The 22,788-nt window shown below is 45.8% G+C and overlaps 2 protein-coding genes across 4 annotated transcripts; one reads left to right on the forward strand and one right to left on the reverse strand.

The window, feature by feature from the left end:
- Positions 1–16: 16 nt before the first annotated feature.
- On the forward strand, positions 17–3,812 carry erg28 (ergosterol biosynthesis 28 homolog). Of its 2 annotated transcripts, none has more exons than XM_048974298.1 (5): positions 17–161; positions 834–989; positions 2,132–2,222; positions 2,325–2,443; positions 2,684–3,812. In XM_048974298.1, the coding sequence occupies exons 2-5, from the start codon at positions 857–859 to the stop codon at positions 2,770–2,772; spliced, it is 432 nt and encodes a 143-aa protein (XP_048830255.1). In that variant the 5' UTR covers positions 17–161; positions 834–856; the 3' UTR covers positions 2,773–3,812. The 2 variants fall into 2 exon arrangements, with proteins under 2 accessions (XP_048830255.1, XP_048830254.1); XM_048974297.1 differs by lacking the exon at positions 17–161 and adding an exon at positions 168–340.
- flvcr2a (FLVCR heme transporter 2a) lies at positions 3,714–22,504 on the reverse strand. Of its 2 annotated transcripts, none has more exons than XM_048974295.1 (10): positions 21,533–22,504; positions 16,932–17,073; positions 12,903–13,043; positions 11,554–11,621; positions 10,719–10,822; positions 8,807–8,917; positions 7,743–7,848; positions 7,438–7,549; positions 7,061–7,116; positions 3,714–5,399 (listed from the first exon to the last, which is right to left on the reverse strand). In XM_048974295.1, exons 1-10 carry the CDS (start codon positions 22,112–22,114, stop codon positions 5,259–5,261), a joined length of 1,563 nt encoding a protein of 520 aa, XP_048830252.1. In that variant the 5' UTR covers positions 22,115–22,504; the 3' UTR covers positions 3,714–5,258. The 2 variants fall into 2 exon arrangements, with proteins under 2 accessions (XP_048830252.1, XP_048830251.1); XM_048974294.1 differs by having other exon boundaries at positions 7,043–7,116.
- Between the last annotated feature and the right edge of the window lie 284 nt (positions 22,505–22,788).

Raw genomic sequence — 22,788 nt, forward strand, 5'->3', positions numbered from 1 at the left:
TAATTGGCTATATTACACGCCCGTCAAACATTCCATTGTTGAGCGATAGCGACTCAGTCCAGAGCCCTTCGCCTTTTTTTCTGACAGGTTGTAACAAGTAGCCAATTAACAATAGAATGGGTGGGACCGTACTGGTCTGTCAGTTATGTTTCGTGTTGGAGGTAAGTTAACAAAGCGCGTGAGATGTGCCAGTCTACGGCAGTGCGTGGGAACAGCAGAAGGTAGTAGGATACCTGCACTGAGCCGTGGCGTCCAGTTCCGTGTCTAAGTGCCTGAGAGAGGCAGCTTGCTCCCCGATTAACCTTGTTTCTGCGTTACGGTGTCGGCCAGCTGTGATCTGGTACGTTGCAGTTTTAAAGCTTGTAGAAAAATGCTGTTTGGCAAGCTGAGCTAGGTATAGTGTAGTCTGACTAATGATGCTGGCATGCTGAAGGAACAGACAGCATATGAACGTGCCGCTAAACGTATTCGGTGCCGTACCCAGCTCTCTAAAATGTCTTTTAAATGCAGGTAGCTGTGTTTCAACATTCACGGTGGTGCCAGTTTATTTAACCGTGTGTGTAGAGCAAACGCTATCAGCACAAAATCAACCTGGATGTTTTGCGATAATATGCTAATGCGTTGCCAGTACAGAAGAGGTATAACCATTTAGAGTGTTAAATTTAGCATCGTTTCTTATTGTTATTCTTCATAAATGATTCGTCCCTTGATACATGATTCATGCCTGATGAGATGTTTTGGCGAATATCCCGTATTTGCTAATAATACTTATTTCTCTATGTCATCGACACAACGTTTCACAGTGGCCCATGTGTTTGTATCACACCTTGTAGTTCCAGGTTGAGCTTCTGAAAGGATGAGCCGGTTTCTGAACGTGCTGCGCAGTTGGCTGGTGATGGTGTCTGTTATTGCCATGGGCAATACCATGCAGAGTTTTCGGGATCACAGCTTCCTCTCTGAGAAGCTCTACACTGGGACACCAGAGTTTGGTAAGTGGCAGCTGGTCTTCAATGATATAATTGGTCACAGTGATCAGGAATACGTTCTGAAAAACATCTCACCTCAAGGTTCTGGTCTTGATGTCATTTGGAGGAGGGGATTAGAGAATCTTGGAAGAATGAAGGCAGAAGGCACAGATTATGCACACAGGGAGCTAGCCCTGGGCCAGAAAATCCTAACCCTAATGTACAACCTTGGAGTTGTGCTGAAACATGCCGAGATCACCCCCGCCATTGTTTCCGAGGGCCAGGTCAAATCAGGGAAACCTGTCTGTATGGCTAAATGGGAAATTTGTGGCTAAATCAGAAATGATTGAACTTTAATCTCAGGAACCCTAAGGTTGGCCCAGCTCTTTACAGTGAGGAAAGAAGAGACCAGAACCCTGGAGCCAATGCATATTAGTTTGAAAAACAGTATTAGCCCACCCGGTTTGAAAGCACCATGCCTCGATACGAGACTGACATCCCATTGGTTTTGGGGATCGTAAATTTGCTTTGCTGTGGGCCCAGCAAGCGGAGAGCTCTGGGTGGCTCCCTCAATCCGCAGCTCGGGGGAGCTTTCCCAGCACGCCCTATTTCAACCACACCGCGGCCCCTAATAAAGACCAGACGCGGCTTAGCGGGACATGGGCTGGCCTCTCTGCTGGCGGTGTGTGGGGAGGGGGTGGGATTGCAGAAGCAAAGTCAGCGCTGATGGGGGGACAAGGCAGATTAGGGGCGTGCTGATTTCGTTGAGATGTTATGCCACCCTCTCTACGCCAAGAGTCTGTTTAGAGGTTCGCCAGCAAGGGCTGTTTGTAATGGATTTGGACTCAGAAAGCTGCCATTACAAACTCAACCATGACAGAAAGACCCCAGAATAAAGTTCTCAAATTTTTGCCCTTTATATGTCATGATGCCTTAAATAAATTGAAAATATATGGAAAACTTTGTGGCTTCTTGTGATGCTATTATGACAGCATTCAACAGCATTCTAATAAAAGGTTATGCCATTGGATACTTTCCTACCGATTCCACCAATAGCTACAGGTTATACTGGCTGCTGCAACTGAACGGGTGTTCAGCTCTGTGTTCGTTAGCTTAGTCTTTAGCAGCGCTGCTGGCCTGACCGCTACAATGCTATGCCCTCACAGTGAACGGACTTCAAGCACGAACCTTCGGCATCTGGACCCTGCTGTCGTCGATCATCCGTTGTGCCTGTGCCTTCGACATCCAGAACAGAACGTAAGGCAGAGGGCACTGTGCTGCGCACAAGGGGTGTTGGCTTTTTGGGCAGGTGGAGGAGGCTGTATTTACCCAGGCTGCTCGCCCCTCCTCCCTCTGCAGGCTGTATCACATCACACTGTGGACCTTCGTATTGGCCCTGGGCCACTTCCTGTCAGAGGCCTTCATTTACAAGACCGCCCCCCTGACGATCGGTATCATGGCGCCTCTCATCGTCGCAAGTGAGTAGCAACTTTCCTCCCCTGCGTGGAGGCAGTGAGGTAACACCTTTACCGTTTACTCCTCTGAGTCCTCTTGTGATGCCGTCATTTACGATCCCGTTGAGTTTGATCTGCAGACGCAGCCTTACCGTAACCCGTTCGGTGGTTGTCATGGTAAATTCGACTTCTCTAGGCAGTTGAGTTGGGATCAAAGCCACACATGCCAAAGAGCCTGCCCGCCTCCCCCTGGTTTTCCCCAAGGTTTCTCCATCGTGGGCATGCTGATTGGCTTCCAGTGTATCGCCGAGCCCCAGGAAGTGGTCGGGGCGCGACAGAAGAAGCGGAACTGAGCGCGTGGAGTTGCGGGGGAGTCACGCGGACCCTGACCCAATGAGCAGGGACTGCCAGGACTCGTTCCAGAAGGCACCTGCATGAGCCTGCTCCAGCCCTGCCCCAACTCGCCCTTCCGAGCCCCCCCCCCCCCCCCCCCATCACTACGCTACGGGTTCCCGTTTTTATATGGTCATGATTGCGCTCTACAGAACGCTGTACTTTTTTAGTATTCTAATGGAGATGCATTAATGTTTTACACTTAAGTTGGATGGATGGTTTAGCTCCCGAATAGTGAACACATTTGCTCAGTTACATGCTTTGTACATGAGAAATTGGTGTCCCCCCCCCTCCCCCCTTCTGGACTAAGTGCAGATTTCTGTAGATTTTAATGAAGCCCAAATCTTAAGTGTCAGTGTCCATTTGGGACATTGGATTACGGTACCAGTACTTGACCCTCTTGGTGCCTTCTCAAACTGAGGCAGCCCGGTCAGGCACCTGACCATAGGAGAAACCGCTGCATAAGGAGATCAGCCGTTGATCAATTAATCAGCTGATTCATTACCCTTTTCCCTTTTAGCATCGTTTGATTCATTAATTTAATTGGTCCAGTTGTTGCGAAATCTCTCTCCTTGAATTCAGATTTGGACTTGCCCAACATTAAAATAATTCAAGTGATTGGGATCGATCGGCCAAGTCAGGTGGAATATATTTGATAGCTGGGACAGCGGGGGAGTGGGTGGGGGCGGTTGGGGTTGATGGTCAATCCAAACTGGAGTGGTTACACCATGCGCATGTGTGTTACATTACTAGCCATGCCGGGGTCACCCGCAGCGCAGGCAAGACATCAAGCCAGTTCTGTAATGACAGAAATCAAAAAGAACGTTCCTCATCGGGTTTTCTGTAAATGTACTGGTGAAAAGTAAACAATGAATCTTTTCAAGAATGACTGGAAAGCAGCTTTGTGACTTTAAGTCTTTACTTTGAGGGGAGAAACATAGTGGATGACTTTTTAATTTCATGTACAGCTAAGAATTATAATAAAATTACACCAAACTGACGTCCTTCCACTCCATTTCAAATGTGTCACATCACAGTGGATAGTTTATAAAAGTAAAAGAGACCAAATTGAACAGAAAGGAGGAAATTTTGTGTACTTCAGACTCCATTTCTCAAGCACATTAGCATGCCCCAGATGGTATAAAGCGCTCGGTATTGAAACGAATAAGTAGACATTGTTTTGAATTCAAATCGTAAAAGGTTCTTTTGTGGATTTTTTTCTTCTCCCTCCTCATCTTTGGAAATCATGTCCTCTTTATCCTGAAACTTTGACACCAGTTACTGTGCCAAAACAATTATTTAATCTTAAACAATTATGTAAAATTCACCCAGCGGTTCCAAAACCCATCAAATGACACGGAGAACAGCAGCCAGGAATGGATGTCGTCCCATTACCCAGTGTATTTTCAAAGAGCTTTTTGTTCAGTAACATTAAGAAATGGCAATGCGCACATACAAGTATTAAAATAAATAGTTTGCCTGAAGTTTAAACAGGAAACAGATTTTGGCAGAATCCATGTTAATAAAAAAGAAAACAAATGAACCTTATTGGCATTTAGTTGGGCGGCATGGTGACTCTCAGGCCTGATCACGAGGGACACAGAGATGCCTCGGTTGCCGGGTTACGACGAGGACAGCGAGTGAGGTTAGTGTTTCAACATGTGCGTGTGCTTACCTCAGTACATCCCACGGCAACGGGCACCCAGACTGCGCTCCGATTGGTCAGTCAGCCCTGCAGACCTCATAGGCGCACTTACACACACACAACACATTTACCGGGAAACACCTTTTCCAAGACACCCATTATTAGTTTGTGTGGAAATATAGTATCCACACAGGGGTCTTCACTTTCAAAAAACAACAGTATTAACAGCAAGAAAGTCTAGCTTTAGTTACAGATCGCATTAGACTAACATGAATAAAGCTTGGTTTGTATTAATATATGAAAAAGCTCCAAGTCAGCAAATGTAAGAGCTGGCAGTTTAATATTTGCACAAATATATATATTGGAATGGAAAAAAATATATATTTGTATAGTACTATTAGTTTCCATGGTGACAATTCAGCAGAGAGGCTGAGGTGCCTGCTGAAGTTTTTGATGCTCTACTCCAAAGTACAGCCTTGGTCCGCGTCACATGGTGCTGGGGAGGTGTGCAGGGATTGTTATTGGAACAGTCCAAGACGCATGGGTATCATCAGTGTGGCTGCCCCCATATCACGCTCTGTTCTTTTTAAAAATGGGAACGCCAGCTTCAGAGCCTCCGCTCCGGACAGGTTGTTCTTTTACCATTTCCTTCCATCGCATTTTTAGACGTCGAGAGAGAGAGAGGAGGAGGAGGTCCAGGCCAGTGGCTCCATGTGGGGGCAGGGTCTCGCAGCTCCATGTGGGGGCAGGGTCTCGCAGCACCTGGTCACTCTCGTCAGCTGGATCCCCTTCACGTGTGCGTCATAGCCGTGAAACCTTGGGTGTTGTTTGGAGTGGGGGGGTGGCAGTGCCCCCGCTTGTCTGTCCGGTAAACCCTTTGCCCCCATAACATGAATCAGCAATGGCAGGTGAGGTCACAGCTCCCTCTTGATCCGCCATCCTCTGCCAATCAGAAATGCCGCTGGATGCAATCAGCCAATCATCACACATACAGTCCTTAACATATACGTAGGACAACATAACTGCTCCTCTGCACCTCTTCAGCGTGAACGTGCATGTACCCTTACTTATATACTCCAGCCGGTCCAGACACAGAATTTAAAGTGGGGAAAACAGCAAGTGAAAATATACATTCAAACAGCCCAAGGAACAATGGCAAGCAGCTGAAGCTACTGTTGGTCATTAAGTACAACACATGAATCTAATCCTGCTTTTAATCCAGTCATCACACTGACAGAATACCTCATACTCCAGCACCCCCATCACCCCCATCACCCCCATCTAGGCACCAGGAGGCACTATCTCACGGTAACCGCCCACTCACCTCCCCCAGCACCCGGGTGGCCCCCACGAATGCTGCCCCTACACTCACTTCTGAAGACTTACCTCTCAATAAATACAAAACATTTGCAAAGGGGCCCCTTCATGTGCATTCATTGGGGGAGGTATTCAGAACATGCCAGAACCATACACGTGGGTGGGCTATCTTCCATTTGACCTTCAGTTTTGTTCCCCCTCCACCCCCCCCAGAAAAACAAGGACCTCCGGACTCACACACGCATGTGACCCCACCAACATAATACTTAACCAATTAACATGGCAGAACAGCTGTGGGCGAAAGCAGAGAGTGAACGTAACCACGCTAAATCTCCAGAACGCCCCCCCCCCCCCAGCTCCTGCGGGTAACAGGAAACAAATGTTCTCCCCAGTGCTCCTCAGGAGGATCCCAGATGTGGCTTTAACCCCGACCAGCTGCTGGAAGTGCTTTAGCCTTTCGAAAGCACCCGATTGCCTCTCATGGTGGTTCCACGCGAATGGAAGGCGTGGAGGCGAGTGTAATGACACGAAAACAAACACGTGTGTGTAGGATCCCGACCCCACGCTGACGCATCTGATTTTCAGGTTGGGGTTCATAACCAGTGCGGATGCTACTGGGGAAAGCGAGGGTCATTGTCCTAACTATAGCACCCCCTCCCCCCTATAAACACACTCACCAGGTCCACGCCCACGCCAGCAGGAACAGTACCCGCCCACAGCCGAACACTTCACCAGTCCCCGCTGACGCTGACTCAACCCGTCGATGAATCATTTGCTATAACATGTCAAAAATTCTGGAGTGCGGCTGTAAGTGGGAACTGTTAGAATCCAGCCCCATATCCATCTGAAGCTAAAGCTAAAAGCAGAAATACCCCAAATTGTCAAACCCGTCACACGCAGAGCAGGGACAGACGCCAGCAACTGAATTCTCTTTAAGGGCCACAAGGGCACGTGATCATTCGCTGGAGCTGGTGCTCGACGTGCTTTTCAAAACCGTACGTGGAAATATCATCGAGTTCTGGTGAAGGGAGAGCTTATTGTGAAACCGCCCAGCCCACTGGAGATTCACAGCTGCGAAAGGCAGCATTTCAAATGCCGGAAACGTATGGCTGCCAACTGGAACAGTGCAAGAAACCTGTCACTTTTTACCTGCGCTTGCGCTTCCATTAAAAAAAAAGAAAAAAATTTGTTTGCTAGTTTGTGAGGCACCACCCCCCAACCACACCTCCCCATCCCGACCAATCCCCTGCTGTTTGCTGGGTACAGACCTCGCACGACCCTCTTACATTGGCCTCGGCCTGTTGGTTCGCTTTCTGCCTCCGGAGGTCTGACTTGATAAGTCCTGTGGGGAAAGAAACAGGGGCCTCCGTTAGCTGGATCGGGGCTCTCACTTCTTACTGCGACATTTGCTGTAATTTTCGTACCAGTAGATGGCAGCATTGAGCTAAACACACAAACACACACACAAACACACACACACACTAGTTAGCTGGAGGGCAGAGCATGCAGCATTGTACTCTGATCTTAAAAGTTGTGTAATACAGATCCTAAAAAACCGCCAAGCCTCCTAATTGAGCTTCATTACATAAATGGATTCAGGCGTGAAGGGTGAGCAGCTGAGCCAAAGGAGCACAGCCGTGTGAGCGAGCGAGGGAACCATCACCTGTCATAACCGTCCCTATGAAGAGGAAGACGCAGAGGAAGATGTTCCCGGGCAGAGTCCCAAAGTGGTCAATGATCTTCCCCTGACAGACGGTGAATATGATCCCAAATATCTGGTGAATTGGGAGTGACAACATGGTCAGCAGAGATACAAAAACGCAATTTTTAAAAATATATTTAAATATATATTTTTGACAAATAAGTTATGTGTTGACAGTGTTCCCACATGACATAAGCTACATGTCTGTCCTCTGAGCCACGGGGGGGGGGCGGGGTACCCAGACCAGCAGGGGTGAGAACCCTGACCTGCGCGGAGCAGTTGAGTAGCCCCGAGGAGGTGCCCTCCGACTCCGGGTACGTCAGCTCTACGGCGAACTCGAAGCCGAGGGGCAGGTACCCGGTCATGAAGAATCTGCCGAAAGGGCCGACATCACAAAGGGCCTCCAAGAAGGGGATCAATTAGCAAAGGAAATGGACTACAACTGTTACAAAATTAAAATGGCAGATTGACTAGGCTTTGAGGCAGAATTGTTTTGTGGTTGATCTTTTAATCATATTTGCCCGTCTGCCTAACTGCACGCTCATGGAAGTTTTACTTACACAAAAATGTCCTGAGGGCAGAATGAAAAATGATTGGTTCAGAGAGAAAACCAATCATGTTGTAGATGAGGTGGGTCCAAGTAACTTGAGGAGGTGGGCATTTGAATGGTTAGCTCTCTGAACCAATCATTTTTTGTTCTGCCCCAGAACATTTTTTATAAGTAAAACTCCCATGAGCTAACTGCACGTCAGAACTATGGGAAGAAAAGTATGCAATATGGAAAGAACAGAATGCATAAATCAATGAGTAGATGGACTCCATCCATTTCCTGTAACCACTTATCCTATTCTAGGTCACAGAGGTCAGGAGCTTATCTCAGAGGCTACAAGTGCAAGGCAGGGAACAACATAGAACAGGGTGCCAGCCCATCACAGGGCACACTCACACACCTATGGACAGTTTGGTAACTCCAATCAACCTCAGCATGTTTTTGGACTGCAGGCAGAAACCGGAGCACCCAGAGGAAACCCCACCACGACACGGGGAGAACATGCAAACTCCACACACATGTATCCATGGCAGCAACTCGAACCCAGGCCCCAGAGGTGTGAGACAACAGTGCTAACCACTGCACCACTATGCCACCCCTAGCAGATGGACTGTTGCAATTAAAGTAATCCAGTAAAATGAACAATCAAATTTGGCAAAATAAGAGTCCCAGATGCATTTCTTTCAGAGCATTCCCCGAAGCTTTCCGGCAAACACGTTAGCAATGTCGCAACAATGTAACTTGGAATCATGGCAGAATATGAGTCACATGACACATTACCCAAGCGTCCCGGCCGTGACGAAGACCACCCAGAGATGGCCAAGGGTGAAAGTAAAAGCGTAGACCAGCATCCCCACGAGGGACAGAAGGTAGACAGCCAGGGTGGTCTGCCTGGGCGGAGAGAGAGAGAGAGAGAGAGAGAGAGAGAGAGAGAGAGAGAGAGAGAGAGAGGGCACACTGTCGTCAGCACACACTTCTCCCGCCTTCTCAGTCACGCTTTCTGCAAAGAATGACCGGAAACCAATAACAAAGGCAGAGCGGTGCCCCACCGAAGACAGCTTTCTAGAAGCTAAAAAAAGCATGCTGTCTCTTTAAGGTGACCCCCCACCCTTGCACCCCAGTCACAGTGGAGTGTTGGAGGCATATCTCAGGGATGTGTCCAATTCAGTTCCCTGATTTCTCGTGGGTTGACAGTAGATAATAGGGAGACACATGGTATAACACACATAAACCTCGATGAATTACCCAGGTAGGAAAACATGGCCTGTCTTTTCATATCATCTGAAGCTCTTTCAAAACATCCGTTTCATTCTTGGGCATCCCTGAGAGGTAATGTAGCAGGGATGACTGCACGGCACTGAGGTGGAGGCATCTTGGACAATTCACTGCAGCTCATATCCACCCCCACACAGTAGGCTTACATTCACCCATAGAGGGACCCCACATGCGATCACGATAACATACCATCTATCAAAACATTGAGCTCATAATCAGCCTTGACCAAGCTGACCATTTTTAAGCAATCTGTTCCTAGTATATTAAAGTGTATTAAAATCATAATAAATCATAGTAATTCAAATTGCCACTCATCATGTCTAACAATAATTATTATATATAATGTATGCACATAAAGTAAAACTTATTTGGAAGGTCAATAAGAATCAAATTTTGACATCCAAGTCTGCTGGGTGATGTTGATAAGATACCTGTTAGTCCTCCCAAAAAGTTGAAATCAGGATATTTTTTATTACCCGGAGAAAAAATTCCCACCAGGAGATACTGAGGTGTGACGGTACAGGGGGGGGCAGCCCTGCTGTTCCAGAGCCAGAGCCCTGCCAAGCCAAATGTCCCTTAATCCATCACTCAGACCCCCGCACACCAGCTACTGGGGGAGAGTTTAGCCGAGGGGACATGTGGAGAAAGGCTGCCAGCTCTGATCCGCAGGGAGACGCATCCAAAGTGGCACCCCCCCCCCCCCCCCCCCCCGCAACATATACTCTTGGTCTCAACTTGAGCACCTCTGCAGTGGGACACTTTGCAAGACGGGGGCCCAAGCCTCTCACCATGCGCCAGACCCATGAAGAAAAATGAACCTGATCAGGAAAGAATAATCATAATCTATTAAGATGAACTATTTAATACCCTCAGAAATGTGCTCCACATTCAGGATTCAAGCACTTGCTTCAGTGGACCCAGGTAATGTCACCGATGACCATTATGCCCTGTTTGCCTCTTGTGTCTATGAGTACTGCCTGTGCATTTGATTCTGAGGACAGAATTGTCCTCACAGGAGATAATATTTAGCTTACTAGCGGTAACTGTGTAACTGTAACAACACTGACTGCCCAGATGGTTTATGTGAACTACACCTGCACAAACAGTCTGCACCCAACATCGGAACAACATGCATTGTGTGGTTTTCTCCTGCAACTGCAAAGTTGTTTATATTATCGTTGCTTTTGTTTTGGATTTTTTCATATCTTGCGCCAAACATCTGGTCCCGCTGTGGTACTCAATATACCCACTGGGGGCAGCAGTCCACAGACGGGAAATAATCGTACAACATAAATTATGCAAGCAGATACACCCAGTGATTTGTCAGTCTAAGCAGCGTGGGAATTTGGCAGTGTTTCTCACAGCCGACATTGACCACTCGCTGGTGGAATCTACATTTGGGAGCGACCTTACTCACTTGTAGGTTTTTGTCCTATCAAGCCATAAACCGCAGATGAGGGAGCCGAACATGCCGGCAATGACAATGGTGAGTCCGATTCTCCCTGCATTCACCTCCTCCCCCTATCGGAGGAGAGACGGAAGTGTTAGCACAACATCACCACAGTCACCGACAGCCACATGAAAGACAAGCTTACTGTCCTAGACCGGGCACAGAATTCGGTTTCATATAAGGAGCCATCCATCCGCTGTCATAGCTATGGTTCTGGCTGTGTGTGGCGGGGTTGAGAGAGGGAGATTCTGGAGCAGACATATCCTTCAAGTTATTTTATGGGCCATTTTTTTAACGGAACCAATTCTAAACAACACCAGGCAGCTGGGGAAGAAGGTCATTGTTTGGGGTTGGAAGGGGAGAATGTTTATCAGCCTTTCGCATACAGTGCACTGATATACTCGTAGGTCCGAATGAAGCCGCTTCACAAAGTGATAAGGCCGAGGGCTGGTTGGGAAGCTAGGGCAAGCTTCAACCATGACTAAGGCAACTTGATGCTTTGAACTCCAGTCTCCAGACAGGGGAAAACTATCCAACAGTCCCATCAGCCAGAAGCTACCACTGCAGTTGACATGTCAAGCGACCAGGGGCGCAGATAATGGCAGGGATAACAGTTACCTCAGCCACCAGGCGCTGCAGGTGTTAGCAGAAAAGGACAGCAAAACCATAAGCCGACAACTTTACGCTATATAGTGAAGATTACCTGAAGGGGGCGACTGTCATTCAGAATTGCTAATGGTTAAGTGCTAATGAAACGGGGTAGCCATCTTGGTGCTGGGCACAGGGTCAGAAGACAACTTACAGGATAGTGCTCAAGGATCATTTGATTCAGCAGCGTGGAGACGGCGTAGAAACATCCCACGTTCAGTCCTGCCAGGGGAGACAAAGCGACATGTCAGTTGCAACAAGCACTGAGGGAGACCTGTGCAGGCAGGGGCCGTCCGAAAATAGAGCCCGAAGAATCACCCAGAACTCGACCCCGTTGACCATTTTCCAATGTCTGTGGTAAAAAACATAAACAGTACCGTCAACATCTGGAGCCGGTGTTTGTCTGGGAATCGCTTTGTGCCCTGAAAAAGACTTGGCCTACAGTCAAACTCAGCACGCCAGAGTGAGGATGTATGGCAGTGACATCACAGGCTTCCAGATTCACGTTGGTTTCACTGTGAACTCCCTGGGGGGGGGGTTCAAACAGCCATAACAAGGGCAGAGAAGGAAACAGATGGGAAAAAATAGTTAAAAAGTTAAATTAGATAAATATCTGTAGGGATGACTGAAAAGTATCAACCAGCAATTATCTTATGAAAAGACGTGCAGTTGATTGAGAAAAACTGAAAAGAGAAGCTTCAGCATCCACTCAGTTTGAATTTATGACGCCAGAAAGTCAGGAGTGAACAAAAAAAAATGATATCTAGTACAAAATCAGATTTCACTGAAAACATCCTGTCCAAGTTGATCTGAAAGAGCTGACAATCGTCTGGAACAATTAAAAAAATAGTTATGTCCCCTGAAAGTCCCAACCATTCACTCGTCTGGGTGACCTTTAGGGTCAGTTCTGATAACGCAGCCGGATATTGACCCTTCATGGAATTGGACTCCTCATCTCATTTGCGTGTATTTTACTGTCTCAGTCTTACACATGGGGCACCTGAAAACTATTTTACGGTCAGCATATGGAAGAGCGGGAGAGACGCTCTGGGACGTCAGCACAGTACTCTTACTGTACATCCAGCTTCTCAGCATGAACCCTGACGTGGTCAAAAAGGGCCAAAGCAACAGGATTCCGGTACTTTCTCTCACGTGTTAGCACTTTAGCCTTTTAGCTCACCCATAGCACATAGCAAACTGTTCAACGGAACCTTTCCATTACATACCACCCCCTCAAAAACCACACTGGGTATTACCATGAGTTAAAATCTCTATATCCACATGATGTTTGCTAAAGGTATTTTTTCACTGGTTCCCCAGTCCTCTGACTGAAGGTGTAGTGGGTGTTAATGAAGTGTGTCTCTATTAACCTTTGCATGTTTTTGTATTGTGGGGATTCACACGCTGGCGAAACGCTGCCTTTCATCCTGGCAGACGCAGCCTCGTTGCAAGGCTAACTGCAACCAGCTAAACCTCAACAGGCCAAGGGAGAGGAAGACCCACCATAGGTGACGATGAGGAGGATGAATGGTCTGTTCTGCAGTAACCTCAGGACGGATGTCGCATATGAGTAGTTCTCCAGTGGGATGCTGCGGGCGATGACCTGGGCCTGGGAAGGTGGGATGTCTGGCTTTTCCTGGAACACTGTGTTTTTCAGAACCAGCAGAATGAGTTCCTGAGAGCCAACATCAGGTGGTACCAGCACTGCATCAAAGAAAAACTCATCTCTGACTGTCAACGCAACGAGGGTGACCATACGTCCGCTGTGTCCCAGACCTGTTTCCTTTTTTGGACCTAAAAAAGCCTGAAATGCCAGGGATCTCGATTTGTTTCATGCTGGCTTATGCTTCCCACAGTCACACTACTTCCTGTGTGCATATTTGCGTTGCTTTGACTTCCCTCCTGACAACCCGCCCCTGGTGTTTTTTTGTTTGCAAAGTAACATATGATCACCCTACATGCTACAGACTGGCGGCTTGGGTCTTCGCAGGCCTGTGTCCTGCAAGTTTTACAGTTCAGTTAGGGTTGATTTACACCTGAAACATGGAGCGAGGCACCTTGAAGTAGATCTTCTGACTTTTGAGAAGGAAATCTGCTCAGCTCAGACTGCTACGTCACTCTATTGAGACAAATATGTCTTCTAAGCAAATACTAAATACATAAAAATGAAAGCAATCAGATCAAAGAGGCATAATCCTCAGCTCACTCTAACTCAGGACCATGTTCCAGAGGCCTGGAAAATGGGGGCCAGTGCTGAGAAGGACTGTCCCTCACTGTATTAGATAACAATCCGTCCTTCTCCTCCACCCTTTTCCATCACAATCTTGGGCCAACAGGGGGAATGCTGCCATGTCGCAGTACAATGTAGTTCTGGCAGCATCCTGGACCTGCAGGTCACCTGGATGGCTGCGGTACACAATATGCATCATGAATCACACAACTGGCAGCCTGCCGTGAGTCACAACTCCCCTGGACAATGCCCTTATCATTTTAGTTTAATAATGTTTGTACTTTATCTACCAAACAGCACAACTGAAAGTGAAAGCTGCTTTTAATTCTGCTGCCATTATTCAGTTATAAGCTTTTCATTGTCTGATGGATCAGCTCCCACATCAAAGAATCTTCCCCAAAATTATAAACATAGAACCAAATCCAGGAGCCAGCGGAATTGTTTTCCAGTCCAAACCAGTGCTTCTGTCACTGTGGAAGTGACTCACGCGTAGCTGGCTGTCACATAACCAGCAGTACTCTTTCAGATATACATCACACTGAACTTTATCTGACTTCTGGGAGCCTCTTGATCCTGGACCTTGGATGGCACCCTTCCAGCGTGGACAAAGACCAGCGACGTGGAGCAGCAGCGAGAGCGATGAGATCAGACAAACCTACAGCCAGTGAGACTGGAAACTGTGGGCTTTAAGTCCCAGCTAACAAGACAGTGAGCGGTTTAAGTTTGTACCGTAATGCTAATCTACGGCAAACAAAAATAACGGCATAAATCTTGGCAAAAACCAAGCATGTACCCTTTGGATGATGCATAAGGACCAAAAGCGTGACTACAACCGAACACAAGTGTGGGAACAGCAGCATTTTCCAGGATTAAAACAAGGACGAAGATGGCAAATGACCAGTTTTATCTTTCAGTCTCAAGGTACATCTGTTCCCAAATTATAGTGTTTACCTTCCTTGGGAAAACCCGTTTCTTCGAAGGGTTGAGTGAGAAAGCTTAGACTGGCCCGGAAGATGTGGCTCGCTTGCCGTCATCATCTGCGCAACAAACCTTCCTTTATGTAGGGCAAAGAAAGCCATGAACGTAGCTTAAATCTCATGCCAACATCTGAAAGGGCGTCGACGGGCCAAAAAAACAAATCTGCAAAAGTTCCTAAAACAATCCGTCCACCCAGCCGTGTTCCAAGGGCTTATCCAATAAAGGGTGACGGGAAGGCCTGGAGCGAACCCACGCAGCACGGGGCAGAGGGCTGGGGTGCCAGACCATGCAGGGTAGACACAGGGTGTAAGGATGCCAGTACACACACTAACACTTTTAGAGATGCCAATTAGCCAAATGTGTCGCATGTCTTTGGATGGCAGAAAAAAACTCGGTAACACTTTACTGATGGCCATTCATAATGCATAATAAGCATGGCTATAATGCATTATGCCTTTTGATGGATATTTATACCCATGCTTTATGAATGCATTACAAGGCATTATGATCGTGTTTATGAATTACTAAAAACATTGTGTTACCAAAAGCTCACGTAACGTGGGGCCCACTAAAACTCCTCGATGTGCTAAGCCGCTTAGCCCCCAGGTTCCCTTGAAACGTCAAAACGGGGGGCGTTGTCTGAGGACCCCTAGTCCTGCAGCTGCGGTTATTAGTTACTTTTGAATTAGTAGTTGGAGAAACCCCTTCAGGGATCGGAAATACCTGCTTTCAGACGTCATCCTTGCTGACCAATATAACATAACTGAGCTTTCAGAGTAAAATCATGAGAACCAACAAATCGATGGCAGCATCTCGCCTTTGGGACAAAAAAAAAAAAAAACTGTCAAACTACAGCTGTAAATTATCGCACCCCCACCCCCTGTGGTACTTTCTAGTATTACATGGCCTTCTGTGAAAAAGCCAACTGCAGATCTACATGTGCTCCATCTGCAATCACGTCCATGGAGGTCTTTTCAAAAGCCCGTCAATTACAGCAATTACACCGCCGCCTTCTCGGCTGAGAGAGCTGCAGGGCAGCGGGGGTGACACGCTACACAGCGCACACGCTCCAGGCTCACCAGCCCTCTTTAAGAAGGTCACATGACCGGAATGGAAGCCAAGCACCAGGGAACAGTAAATTTGACTTACATGGTTTTATAATTTAAACAAGTGCTTTGTTTTCAAAAAGAACTATGTATGTTATATGGATTCATATTCAAATCAGTAGACTATAATTTTTTTTTTTTTCCCTTCTTATGTTCACAAGAACTCCATTCAAACCAAATATCACTCTTCTTCAGTTGTTCTCTATGGCTGGTCACACCAAGCACTCCTGTTCAGCACTTTGACGTGATAGCGGGCTCACTGTCCGACTACAGCAGTGTTCCCCAATCCGGTTCTCGGGACCCACAGACAATTCACATTTTTGCTCCCTCTCACGTCCCAAGCAAAAACATGCACTGTCTCCCAGGGATCCCCAACATCTAAATGGTATTGATATTAACTGTGCAATATCTGTATACTGTACAATATCATTGCTCTGTGTTCAACATCCACTACTCACTGCACATGATCATCATTAATGTGTAATATTTAAATAATGTGCAATAACCCACACTGCATATCACACTGTATATAAAAAAAACCCATTTAGTTATGTATCCTTTCCATATGTATATAGCACTGCAGAGCTTTTTACACTATTTGCTTATTGTTTGTTGTGTATTCTAGATACATGTTTGCACTGCAGGAGCTGCTTTTAATCTCATTGTACACGTGTATAGTGACAATAAAAGGCATTCTATTCTATTCTGTTCTATTCTATCTTGGAGAGATCAAGAACATGGACTGACTCTGGGTCCCCAAGGATTGGACTGGGAAACCCTGTACTACAGAATCCGTTTGCCATCTCTGAAATTAAAATCATTCAACATTCAGGTGACAATGAGATAGAAATCAGACATTTTATTCCAAGTATGAAGCTGTTTTCCTTCAACTTTCTGGCTTTTCTGCATCTGTACTTCTAGCAGTAAGAAGACTCGCTGAGTCTGTCTGTTTTATAATGCTCTTTGAGTTGCAATGTAAAATCTTTAAAAAAGTTAACCCAGATTAGAATTTTTGGCAGGTTTTAGCATTGTGGAACGTGAAATAGGGGCATGACAAAGTCTGCTTGTTGTTGTAGGACTGTATGGTTACATAGGTCTGCGTTTTGTATTTCACAACCCTTTAATGTGATTTTTCCAATGATGCACCAAGAAACTGAGATATAAATAGACAGAGCGGGACACGATGTGGCAGATCACTGAGGAAGAGTGGGGTCTTACCAAAGATGACGAGGATGAAGAGCAGGGTAGCTACCCCCGCCGTGATGTAGAACATGATGCTGATGTGGTGAGCCAACTGGTCCAGGTCATCCACGTTAGGTACCAGAACGGGTGGAACCAGGAACCCCAGGGCAACACCCAGCTGTGGGACATTTATAGCAGAACACCTCATGTTAAGCCAGGAGGAACATTTGATGCTAGCCAGCAAAAATTTGAGTTGGATGACCAGGACGAAATCTCATTGACAAACACATCAAGTTCACGATAGTCAGAAGCTGTGAAATTCCTGTCACTTATCATTTCCAATCTAGTGGGTTGAAAGGTAATTAATGACGACTGCTGTCAATAAGGAGACCTTCCGTTCTAAAAATGCAGCTGTTTGGGTGGCAGTGGAGACATCGCTTGCCTATCAGCCTTAGAAATATTTCCTACAACAGCAGGAGAACAATAGTAAAAAAAATAGCTCAGCAGGAATATTCGGAAAGTCCACCCGTCTGAATCTCACCTGTGAAGCGCTCCGGCTGCATTACAAAGCAAACCCCAGGCCTCCATTCAGAGGTTTGGGGTCTGAAATGTACCCAGACTCTCCTTAAGTCTGCTGTTCATTGGCTGAGCCCTACCAACCACTTTAAGCCCAGATCTTGACCCCGATACTTGTAAATTTCCTAATATGAATCCTGCTGAAAAAGATGCTAAGACAAAATTTCTGATCCTTTAGTTGATCAGATACATTTATCAGGTGTAATTCAATCCAGCACACAAAGCTAGACAATTTACTGAAGTTAGGACCATCCCTAATCTGGCTCTAGTGCAGTAGTTCTCAACGCCCCCCCCCGCCAGAGTGTTTTCATTCCACACTCCTTTCAACCTGCCACATCCATTATTAGCCTATTAAGGACCATATAAGCCGGATTAAAGTAGAGTTGGAATGAGAACATTCTGTCAAGGGGTCTGATTCTCCTCAGAAGAATCTATACGATTATCACAAGATGTAAAGACCCCCTTAGTAACATGGCAGTCCTGGAGACGCTCCCCGGGACACACAGGAGCCCCAAGGCCCTGCACGTTGCAGATGACACATTCAGGAACTGTTGGTATTTCCTCATTTGCTGACACAGCTTCGTGCTTCACACTGTGCCAGAAAAATACAATGACGGCTCCTGGGGCTGGGGAGCCCCTGACAGACTCCCTAAGAGCGGGATCCAAAGCGACACAGAGGATTCCACGCGCTGTGACCATCCACGTGTACTGCACAGTGGCAGAGAATGTGTATGAGGATTTCAAAACGAGAAAGGTGCGGCTAGAATACTTATTTAGCTTTACTGACTCACTGGCTTAGCAGGTTAATTTTGGCCTTGGAGAACACAGGGATAATTTTTCTATCAAACGCTCAAGGATTTTTAGAATTTTATGTGAATTATTGCATTACCGTCAATATTGACGTCAATAGTAACATTTGCAGAAGTTGCACCTTGACGGTACCTTGAGCTCATGCCCATACCTACCATTAAGGACACCAAGGTCAAGTCCTTAGTATTTATTTTGTACCTCCAATGGCCATGATCCATCCTGGGGTCCACCTAAGAGGGGCTGATGCTTCTGAGGTCGGTATTTTAAAAACCCTGGCTACAGCCCTGCTTGAGTTAATTTTTAATTTCACACACAATTTATTGTCAAACACTTGACAAGTGGTCAAAGACCACATTGCCAGAGCTCAGCTGAGACGGGAAAACATGAGCAGACTTAGTCTATGACTGAGTCCACCTCACATGCTAACTGCCCTTTGCTTGTGCTTCCCGCCATTAGTGTGCCATGTGAAGGACAGTCTTGCCCATCGTCAGCCTCTCCTTTGGGCTGTGCCCAAGCGGGCAGGTCAACACCCCGCCATAGCGATAAAGAACCCAGTTATGCACTCGCTTCTGACTCATTCAGCAAAAGGGAAATAAATCCTCGCAAGAAAACAAAACATCCATTATGGAATCGTATCTGCCTAATATTGTTAATCGTGTCTTTATTTATCAATCAGCCTCTCATTAACCCTTTTGCCAAATTGGCATCAATCTTTACTCTCACGTGTGCGATTCTGAAAGCAGCCCTCAGATCACATAAAAATATCCAATCCGATTTAGAACTTGCCCTCAATTCCCCAAGCATTAACGTGACTAACACAAACACATAGGAAGACATTCGCGCATTATCTTTTGGCTAATTCTACCACTTCCTTAGCTGTATGTTTGCCTGATGCTGCTTGCCCTGATTATGAGAACGTGTTGTCATTTAGAGTCATGACATGTGTCTCACAGTTCTCAGAAATATTGTTTTTCTCTGAGTATCCTGGGCCCAGATATCTTCATATGAGAGATTACCACTAACCATCACATTGTTGCTTACTAGAGTAATACCTAAAGCTCTGGAAAATCCACTTATTTACACTGAAAACCATAACCTTCTGTAGGCTTTGTGACAAAGCAGAGCTGTCTGTGTTCTGAGCGAGCCTTGTCTTTTAATGGGAAGCCCATTTCTCATCAGTCCTGATGAGTGTATGACGATGACTCATTCGCCTACACGATGTAGTCACCCAGCTGAAGCCCATATGATGACCACAGAGAGGCACCAAATGGACAATTTCAGAACAAGGTACCAGAAGATGGAACCAGAGGCAAATTCCCTTGTAGAGTATCTGGCATATGTAGAGTATGCCGGATACTCTACATATCTTGGAAGGATGTACCCATTCAGGGATTAAAAAAAACGCCCTTTGGACAACAGGACCAACGTGACCCAAGGACCCTTGTACAGGTTGGTCTCGGCAAGTACACCCAGGCCCAACGGGCATGGAGTTTATCTCACTTTTTTTTTATCTCACCATTGTCCTTTCCCAGCAAATTCATCGGCAAGCCATTATCATCACCGACACTCATGCCAGTCATAGCTTTCGGTGGATGGGCAGATATCAGGGCTGCAGTCACACACATGACAAATTCCTTCATATATATTCCACGCTTCTCCAAACTGACACACAAGTGGATCTGACACAGGGCTGAGGAGAACAGCCCCCCCCCCCCCCCCCCCCCCCCCCAACATCATGTGTTACATAACAGGAAGCCGGAAATGGTTTCCAAATGCAAAGTAACAATATGGTGGCCTGATCTTCAGTGCTTCTCGAATAGAAGTGTGATTCAGGTTGTCCCAGTCCATTTCCTGAATTCCCTTACATCCCCATCAGCCTGGTCATACTCAGTACTGACAAGCTGCTGTACCAGCTCTGATAAGTGCTGATGCCTTCTTAATGTTTGTGTTGTCTGAACAGAGACTGAGTTTGCTTGCAGTTTTCTTGAGAAATGGTGTAAAAATAAACTTAGCGCACGTCCCCCTTATAAGAGGCGTGCTTGTCTGAAGTTTCAATGATGTTTTCGTTTTACTGTGAATGGAGATAGAATTCATTTGGTTATGTAGATGCTGTATTTTCCCTCTTTTCTCTTAGCAATAAATTCTCAAAGAACGATTGACTTTTTTTTCCAGAACCAGGACGCCTTTTCAACCAGACAATACAAAATAAGCAGTTCAAATACTTGTAAATCATTAAAGTAAAGAGTTAGCTGAGATTAACGTTTCAACTACTTAATCACACCATACGATATCGACTACTCACGACATCACGGCACCAACTATGTCTGTTGTAACGGCGCAGTTTGGCAATAATTGGGTTTAGAGGCTGCAGAAGATAAAAACACTTTACATTGTGTGTGCATGTATAAGAGTGCGAGAATGGGCGTGTGTGCCTAGACAATACGCAATATGCGCGGGATGTGTAAATACCTCGAATCTTAGATCATCAAAGAGTACAGAGAAGAAACAAAATCTACTTTCCATCTAAGTCAAATATTTCGGGAATAAGTCACAAGAGATTATCACGCAGATCTGACCAACAGCGATTAAATCCGCGATTCCTGTTTCGTCAAATATACGCATGTTTATGAAACACAATATGATTAGAAAATATTAGCAAACGGTTTTCTTAAGGGAATTTCAAATTGGATAACCTATGACGTCTATGGTTATGGTTTTTTTCCCAACATGTTCTTCAGCATTTCGGACGGCCTTCGTCCCCTAATCGAACGACGGAACGTGCGCTTTAAGAGGCTGTGAAGGATCAGCTTACACGACGGTCTGTTTTATAGCGTCAAACCAAAACCAAAATCAGAAAGACAAAAATCACTCAAAAGTGACGCAAAAATGTCTGAAAAGTGAAAGCCTACAAATCTTTATAACTAAATATATAGGCCTAACCAATTAAAGTGGTCATTCTCTAGCTACGTCTTATCACCCACCTAAAATTAAATGTTACAACTACACGTAAATGAAAAATAAAGGATAATGCGCATTCTTGCCCAAAAGAATCCCAATTTTGTGTTGAAGCGCAATAACTTGCAACTTTGTTTCTGATTAATAGTTTAATATCATAACGTATAGAGCCAATGTCTGTGTGAGTGTATGTGTGTCTATGTACGTGCGTGTGTCACATCAGCCTTTTTGGAGCATCTGACTACATAACAGATCGTGACGCAACGCATCTCCAGGTGCGTCTCTTTGCACCTTACCTGGTTGCCAAATACTCCGATGGCGCAGGCTGTAGATACCTCTTTGGAGCCAAACCATACCGAGGCGATCCGGGACGGCATTCCAAGGATGAATACTTGGGCAAATGAGCAGGTGAACTGTCCGAAAATCGTTACAACAAATAGGTCTGGCCTGACGCTCGTCACCTTGATCCATGTTCCCACGCAGTTTATACCGCTTGCCAAGAGCGAAATAACACGAAGACCCTTCTTGTCTAACAACCAGGTGACCGGGAATATGAATGGGATGTACGTTAGCATGTAGATCATAGACAAACAGTCTATGGTGAAAGAATCCTTACTGTAAAACTTCATAAAAATATTGTTGATGATCCCATATTGGATCCATTGGAATGCGTTGCAGAGGGAATATGAACTGAACAGAAAAACTATCACCCATCGCCTCTTGTATAACCGAATGGTCGGCTTAGCGTTCTTGTCGTCTTTCAAAACTTGGTTTAATTCCACCCGTACTTCTGTCTCTTCGGACTTCACCCTCTCCACTTTTTCCACAGCAGAAACGGTCTTACAATTCTTGAACTCGCCGGTAGCGTTATCGCCCATATTAAATGCAACGTTTGACTATTTCAACATGTAAGTAAAATTCCCGACAAATTCTTTGCAATTGACGGTATCTTGATTCTACAGTGTCATAGTAGGCTATTCTGCAAAAGGCACATCAATACATGCTTAGGCAGAAGTTTATTTAACGTATTATGTATCCTAATTACATTACGATCTATATTACACAATTAACTCCAAAATGTATAATTTAACCGGTGAAATACTGTACCAAGTTATTATCGAAAATATTCGCACATAAATCAGGGATAACTGGAAGCAAACTGAATATAGTAAACATAAGTATCGAAAGAAATAACTAAGCCATTATATTCCCATGTCACGTGTAGTACCTTTACCTATGAGAAGTGCTATAGTTGCGTTTTTGGTCCAGTTATGGGCAGGCGCATTTAAACACCACCCCCACCCCAACACCCCCCCCCCTCCAACCCGCACACACATCCCAAGTGCATAATTGGTTTTCGCTCCACAATTCGTCCAAAGTTCGTTTATTCCCCCATTTGTATTTTTTGACCACGTGATGTTCACACTCCACCCTTTGAACTTTAACCAATGCCTCTTAAATTGCTATTCTTCGTATTGACTGGACCCAAAATTAAGTACCGAATTGGGAGTTTCTTGGTGATCGGAGAGTAATGGAAGTGTCGAGTTCCTGA

This window comes from Brienomyrus brachyistius, chromosome 14 (assembly GCF_023856365.1).
Source record: "Brienomyrus brachyistius isolate T26 chromosome 14, BBRACH_0.4, whole genome shotgun sequence".
NCBI classification, from domain to species: Eukaryota; Metazoa; Chordata; class Actinopteri; order Osteoglossiformes; family Mormyridae; genus Brienomyrus; species Brienomyrus brachyistius.